The 7,815-nt window shown below is 41.0% G+C and overlaps 1 protein-coding gene across 1 annotated transcript; it reads left to right on the top strand.

The window, feature by feature from the left end:
- Nucleotides 1-205: 205 nt before the first annotated feature.
- On the top strand, nucleotides 206-7,126 carry LOC311120537 (piggyBac transposable element-derived protein 3-like). The gene is made up of 4 exons (XM_084195120.1): nucleotides 206-739; nucleotides 4,289-4,486; nucleotides 4,591-4,764; nucleotides 4,937-7,126. The coding sequence occupies exons 1-4, from the start codon at nucleotides 469-471 to the stop codon at nucleotides 6,487-6,489; spliced, it is 2,196 nt and encodes a 731-aa protein (XP_084051246.1). The 5' UTR covers nucleotides 206-468; the 3' UTR covers nucleotides 6,490-7,126.
- Nucleotides 7,127-7,815: the final 689 nt, after the last annotated feature.

Here is a 7,815-nt window from a genome sequence, read left to right as displayed (position 1 = left end):
CTGTTGTAATTGGTCAAAAGACCAATTAGTGGAAACATTTGCAGAATTGGGCTGCCTGTGTAAACGAAAATGAAATAAATGACAAATAAACGTTTCCCTGAAAATAAAACACATATTTCCTTAAACAGCATTACCCACTCCAGTCAGCAGATGGCGATATGATTTTACAGCTGATGCTGCCAGAGTGTGACGTGACGTATAAGCTAGTGGACGGGACACTTATTCAACAACAACAGTTAATCAGCCACCTAGGTAGCTTGCTAGCCAACATAGCCGAAACATTGGAGCTTTTTTAGACGTTTTCGGTGTATATTAAGCACTGTGTTTTAAACACACGTCTTTCGTATCTACTAGTTACCCATTTCCCCCTCCCTTCATATTTACGTTGTCAGTCAGCTGACTGGTTAAATTAGCACTAGGCTAGTCGCTTATGCTAACTATCTAGCTAGCTTAATAACATCCAGGACCATGAGTTCACTAAACTACTCTCCGCCTGCTAAAGAAGAGGAGGTCTGCTGGACTGAGAAACAGGGTCTGTGGCTTAATGTTGTCGTGAAAGAAGAGGAGGAAGAGGAGGATGTCACAGTGAAAGGCGATGAAGAAGCTTTCAGAGTGAAAGAGGAGGATGAGGAAGAGATTACTGTCACATTGAAAAAGGAGGATGAGGAAGAGATTACTGTCACATTGAAAGAGGAGGACGAGGATGAAGAGGATGAGACTGGAGAGCTGATTAACACCAGTGAGTACTATCTTAAAAACAGGTGCACAAACTGCCAGTTGTTGAACTGATGTGTGGTTTCAAAGTGAATTCGAACAACAACAAAATGGCCGCCATGACACTCGTTTTGGTAAACAGCTAAAGGTTGTGTGCTGTAGACACCGGTATGTAACCACTTTCAAATTCCATAAAATATCTATGAATACAAGGACTGACCATCCACAAGATAAAAATAATAGTTTTAAGCAGGTTTTCAAACTATACAGCGTTTGTTTACAAAAAATAATTAAACAAGATATCAGCCAAATCGACGTGTAAATTACAACACACATTTCAGTTTTCAATAACATGGCTGAATGGAATTTCTACTAAGGAGACTCAGTGCATCCAATGGCAATGTCCACAATAGGTATAGAGCCCCACAGTGGAGGTGTCATATTACCCATAAAACCTAGCGGTCAAACACGGAAATGGTTCCAATCGTTTTTCCACCATACATTTTTCCCATGGGGAATTTTAGAAACACTTAAAATAAGGGCTGTGTGTTGTGTAGGCTTACCCTGGCGTGACGTTTTGATAACCGTGTAAATGTATCTTGGACAAGGTGACTTTTATCAATATATTCAGCTCTATTTACTCTCAGATTCGAAAATACTAATTGACATCATGCAAAACTACAAATCCCTGCTAGCTTCTGCACGTCCATTTACGAAGAAAGTTTGCAGTCAGAGTGCAGTATAACTGCACTATGCTGCAAATACTGTCCAAAATACGTTTTTTTTATGCAGTAATTTTTGCAGTGTAACTGCAGGTACAGTACAATATAACTGCACTTTTACTGCAGTTTCAAAATTGCAATATTTTTTTGTGAGGGTCGTCTCTTGCTGGCACCTTTGCTAACAGGTATTGTGTCAATTTAAAACTTGCACGTGACAGTTCACAGAATAGTCAATTTAGACATTTAGGCAGTTTATTCATTACTAAATTTAGCTAACATTACCTAGTTAATCCAGAGATGTTTACTTTTGTCTCAATTCGGCAGTCTCCTTCAGATCATCGTGTAATTTGTAGTTCTTAATGATAGCCACATTAGCAGCTAATTAGCATTTCATTTTGGGGTTGTAAATACTAGCGAATATATTGATAAAAGCCACCTTGTTCTACAACAGTTACACCTCCCACATCGACTAGACAAGGCGTGCGTTCAGTTCGCTTTAACGTTTGTTACATTTACATTTACATTTTAGTCATTTAGCAGACGCTCTTATCCAGAGCGACTTACAGTTAGTGAATGCATACATGTTTTTCTTTCTTTTTTTTCCTTTTTTTTTTATACTGGCCCCCCCATGTGGGAAACGAACCCACATCCCTGCCGGCCAAACCATCCCCTACCTTGGACGACGCTGGACCGATTGTGCGCCGCCCATGGGTTACGTTGGGGAACGGTTTGTTCTGAACGACACGTTTCCCCAAAACGTTCTTGTATGTTCTTGAGCAGACTTTGATGTATGTTTGGTGGGTGTGCCGGGGTGTGGCTTGAAGCAATTAGCGGATTTGAATATGCTGGTCCACGGGGCACCGGACAAAGGCCAGTCATTTTTTACTTTAGTTTATTTTGTAAATATCTTAACTCTTTCTTGAACTGCGTTGTTGGTTAAGGGCTTGTAAGTAAGTATTTCACGTAAGGTCTACACCTGTTGTATTCGGCGCGTGACAAATCAAATGTGATTTGATATGGGCTTTTTAGGGGAGCTCTGATGCCTCCCTATGCGAAGTAGTGCCCACTTTGTCAAAGGCAGGGGACGCAAAATATTTATCTTGTCCATTTCCAGTGTGCTGTTGGAGAGACGCATCGCTGCTGCGCTCCATCAACGTTCCGTCATGTAGCAGATACAGGATATGGTAAAAAGAGTATGTGGCCTTTTCTGTAGCCTCCAGGCTGAAGATGACAATGTCATGAGATGGAAACCTTTTACGTCTTTCAGGTTTCTCCGATCAAATAGGCGCCCCAATCAAATATATGTGCTGACATGTTAACAAACAACATATCCTAAAAACAGTACAGGTCAAAGTAAAATGGACAATATGGAATGGACAATCACAACTGTTATCCAGGAGTTTCACCCCATTGTCATGATCAGTGGTTTCAAGTTGGTATCCATACATTTTTGACAAGCTGATCATAGCAACAACAAAAAATACTCCTGCATTTCCCGCTGTGTAAACACATTGCAAATAGGCTCAGGATAACTCCTTCTGATAAAGTTGGGTAGCTGATATTCAGAGCTTAAATAGCCAAATTGATTAGTCACAGGAATCAGGACTAGTAAAGCCAATGGTGTGGCCTGTTTTACAAACGGTGGGCCTACCACATAGATGGGCATTCATAACATTCCATTGTGGGCCAACATGGTAGGCTACACCCCAGTAAGCACGGGCCGACGTCTTTTGGACGTCTTTTTTTGGTGTTTTACAAACGGTGGGCCAACCACATAGATGGGCATTCCTAAAATGACACCGCTCCGGCCCCAGAGGACTGGAGTTGCCCATCCCTGCTGTAGGCCTCAGTAAGCACGGACTGACGCTGACACCTTTTGGACATCTTTTTTTGGTGCAGTCCGGACCAGCCTTGATTTCCACAGACGTTGTTTTTTGGTCCGGTCCGGACCAAGTCTGAACCAATCATAGACGTCCATGTTTGGTTCAGATTTTGTCTGGTCTGGACTAGCCTTGATTTGGCCCAAACATAGACGGCTATTAATAACATATTTTCAACTTTTATTCAGAACCCAAAAGGAGCCTTATTTCAACATTCGAAAAATATGTTTTTTCAACTTTCATTCAGAACCAAAAATGAACCTGATTTCAGCGTCCATTAACCTCCTAGGGCTTAGTGGTCACATACGTGGACAGCACTTTTTAGCTCTTATGTCCACAATTGTGTTCACTGCTGAATTGGTGGTGTTACGGACACGTATGGGGGTACTTACACTGCCATCTGGTGGTGTCAGAAGTTTATAACACACTACGGTCAAAATTCAAAATGGCGGCGAACACAAGGGAAGATTCAAGTGGTAGCTCCATACACAAACGTCGACCAGGTAAGAAGTTCTGTCATATTTCATGGCTTATTCTGATTTAGATATTTATAAAAGCCTTGTATATTTGTCATGACATGCAAATTTGAAAAAAAAAGTGTAAAACTAGCAACTTTGTAAGTCGCTAAACATGAAGTACACGTAAGTGTACTTATGGACTGAGGCTCCTCGAAACAGCTAATATGCTTGTAAACATGCACACACGTAAAATGGGAAAAAAGCTAGCTCTGATGCAGCTAAAAAGCTGTACATGGTCCCAATGAAATAAATAACAATTAAATCACTAAATACATACATACTTAAATTAGTTGTGTTGAAAATGTTAGTAAAAATGTAATATGCTAGTAAAAATGTGCACATGTAAATTAGCTTGCATATTATCCCATTGGAATAAATAACAAATTAATAATGCAAACCTACATACATAAATGAAATTAATTTGTATTTGATTTTATCATGTTTTTATTTCCAGAGCGTTTTTCTCTGCAAAGAGCATTGGAGCTACTTGGGTTAATTGATGGAAACAACTCAGATTTGGACGTGTCTGACAACGATGATCCTATCCTGGATGGCAATTACCAACCATCACCACAGGAGGAAAGCAGCAGTGAGCACAGTAGTGATGATGAGGACCCCATTCCTGAGCCCACTGACCACAGTGCAGATAATGGTTAGCCAAGACCCAGTAGATATTTGTTTATTTTATGCAGTTAGGGCCTTAGGGCTATGTGAAGGATTGGAAGCAAAATGCTTATTTACAAAACTTGTTGACAGGTTCATGGACAGGGACAGAGACAGGTACAGGCACAGGTACAGGTTCATCCCGCACTCTCAGACGTCGCCGTCAAAGTCAAGAGATTGAGGCTGATAGCTCAGAAGATGACTTGGAAGAGCCAACACCAAGACCAAGCCAAAGAAAAAAAAAGAAAAAGGGAGACTCTGAACAAGGTAATTGTTATTAGTTTTGGCCTTCACAACTTGAGGGTAAATCTTCAAATTTCATATAAACTTCCACACAGATTCAAGTATTTTATGCACCAATATACCTCAATTGCTTACATGGGTAAAAATGTAACTTCCTACAATAAATACTATTTTTATTCTGATTCTGGTTGTGCAGGACGTGGACTACGCTGGAAGGCTACTCCATTGACGCCAAACCTGGCAGAGTATCAGCATCAGGACCAAACTGATCTAGACAGACATGGCTGGACCCCACTAGACTATTTTGAACAGTACATAGATAGAGATTTGATGATGACGATTGCAGAATGCTCTAGTATTATGTCACTGTATAAGAGTGGGGAGCCACTTAACATGACAGTAGATGAGGTTTACCACTTTTTTGGTGCCTGTATTTTGATGTCCTGCATCCGATACCCAACCATTAGGATGTACTGGTCCAAAGCCTTGAAAATCACTGCCATCACTGACAAATTCACACGTGCCAGATTCTTCAAACTGAGGGGAGCAATAAAAGTGGTTATTGATCATGATGTGCCAGAAGACCTGAGAATGTTGGACAAATTCTGGAAGGTGAGGCCTTTTCTGGATCGGATTCTGCAAGGCTGCTTGTCTCTGAATCGACCTGATTGCGCATCTATTGATGAGCAGATGATTCCTTTCACAGGAGCCTGTCCGTGCAGACAATATCTGCCAATGAAGCTAAACCCAGTTGGCATAAAGAACTTTGTTTGTGCTACAGCAGATGGCATTGTGCTTGACTTTGAGCTGTATCAAGGCACAGGTTCACTGATTGAGAAGGTCGAAGAACCAGAGGGCCTGAGTTTGGGAAGCTTAGTCATCGAGCGTCTGTGCCAAACTCTGCATCGTGGCACAAAGGTGTATTGTGACCGGTTCTTCACCACCATCAAAGGTGCGCAACGAATGATGGAGAAAGAGCTGTACATGACTGGTACAATAATGAAGAACCGACTCGCTGAAGCGAAGCATAAGTTACCCAGTGACAAAGCCATGAAAAACGCAGGAAGAGGTACCTCATCAGAAGTTTCCGCTGAAGATGGAAAGTTGTGTGTAGTGAAGTGGTACGACAACAAACCAGTATTGCTGATGTCTGTTGTTCATGGTACACAGCCTGAAGACACCTGCCAGCGCTGGGACAAGAAAGTGAAACAATATGTCACTGTCTCGCGACCAAGCATTGTCCGTGAGTACAACATCAAGATGGGTGGAGTTCATTTGATGGATAGAATGATAAGTTACTATCGCATGAGCACCCGTACTAAGAAGTGGACAATGCGGATGGTAATGCACTTCACGGATCTGGCTTTAGCCAACAGCTGGCTACTCTACCGAAAAGACCATGCAATATGTGCTGGACCAAAGACAAGACCCATCCAGTTCCTTCAGTTCCGCATGGAAGTGGCTAAGATCCTCTTGGCCCAGCATTACGGTGCAGATGCAGACCTTTCGACACAGTCAGAGGAAGAAGAAGATTCAAACCAGGGAGTGAAACGTCACGTGACAGAGTTGCCCCATGTCTCGGTCCGTAGGAGGGCTAATGCCCACCTCCCAGAGATGATCGGCCTGAAGAATGCAATGCGCTGCAGACAACTAGGCTGCACTGGAAGAACCCGAGTGCGTTGTATGACCTGCAAAGTGTTCTTGTGCTTGCAAACCGAGCGCAACTGTTACTCAGCCTTTCACACATAAGTGATGGCAGTGATTCTCAAGGTGTGTACATGTTCCTTGGTTCCTCCATGTTCTCCGACTCCGTGAAGGTCAATCAATCAGGTGACCTCTGGGCCTCTGAAAGCAGGCCTGGTCCTTCAGTGCTCAGTTATCGCAGCCTTTAACATGTTCCCTTTTTTACATTACCAATGCAAAATGTCACATGAGCTACTCACCTACTATTTTTTCTTTTTTTCACTATGATGTTCAAAACACATTAGTAGCCTAATGCAAGAGTGACTATTTAAAATGCTTTGAATGTTTTATATTTTGTTACAGACATACAATGTCATCCTGCAACTATTTTGCAGCATATCAAATGTTCCAAACACTATTTTTAACTGTCCAAAATGGGCAAAAATTCAATGTTTCCATATTATTTTTACTCTCCAATAGTCAAAACATGTTCAAAAAATATGTGTATGTGTTATTAATACATTAAAAAACAGTCAGGAAAAAAACTGCTGTGTTCAAGGCAGAAATGAAGAGTTTTTCATTCTATTACACAAAGGTGACTTTATTGTGTTTTATGGAAATTCGGACCATGAATCCACATATGTGGACATCATTTTTCTCTAAAAGTACATCATATCAAAAGATGATACTTAGTTTTTATTCTAATTAGGTTCCAATAAGCCCAAATAGCAAAGAGAAATAAAAAATGCATGTAAAAAAAACAGCTTGGGCCTTAAGAGGATAGAGCCCCACAGTGGCGGTGTCATATTACCCATAAAACCTAGCGGTCAAACACGGAAATGGTTCCAATCGTTTTTCCACCATACATTTTTCCCATGGGGAATTTTAGAAACACTTAAAATAAGGGCTGTGTGTTGTGTAGGCTTACCCTGGCGTGACGTTTTGATAACCGTGTAAATGTATCTTGGACAAGGTGACTTTTATCAATATATTCAGCTCTATTTACTCTCAGATTCGAAAATGCTAATTAACATCATGCAAGACTACAAATCCCTGCAAGCTTCTGCACGTCCATTTACGAAGAAAGTTTGCAGTCAGAGTGCAATATAACTGCAGTATGCTGCAAATACTGTCAAAAATATGTTTTTTTTAATGCAGAAATTTTTGCAGTGTAACTGCACTTTTATTGCAGTTTCAAAATTGTAATATTTTTTTGTGAGGGTCGTCTCTTGCTGGCACCTTTGCTAACAGGTATTGTGTCAATTTAAAACTTGCACGTGACAGTTCACAGAATAGTCAATGTAGACATTTAGGCAGTTTATTCATTACTAAATGTAGCTAACATTACCTAGTTAATCCAGAGATTTTTACTTTTGTCTCAATTCGGCAGTC

This window comes from Coregonus lavaretus (assembly GCF_964263955.1).
Source record: "Coregonus lavaretus genome assembly, contig: HAP1_SCAFFOLD_47, whole genome shotgun sequence".
In the NCBI taxonomy this organism is placed as follows: domain Eukaryota; kingdom Metazoa; phylum Chordata; class Actinopteri; order Salmoniformes; family Salmonidae; genus Coregonus; species Coregonus lavaretus.
The sequence above is the reverse complement of the archived record's forward strand: the minus strand, read 5'-3'. Positions and strand labels throughout refer to the sequence as shown.

Coding starts and splice junctions, on each gene's coding strand:
- LOC311120537 (XM_084195120.1), top strand. CDS start 469: ATGAGTTCACTAAACTACTCTCCGCCTGCTAAAGAAGAGGAGGTCTGC. Junction 4,487..4,590: donor TGACCACAGTGCAGATAATG/GTTAGCCAAGAC, acceptor ACTTGTTGACAG/GTTCATGGACAGGGACAGAG. Junction 4,765..4,936: donor AAAGGGAGACTCTGAACAAG/GTAATTGTTATT, acceptor CTGGTTGTGCAG/GACGTGGACTACGCTGGAAG.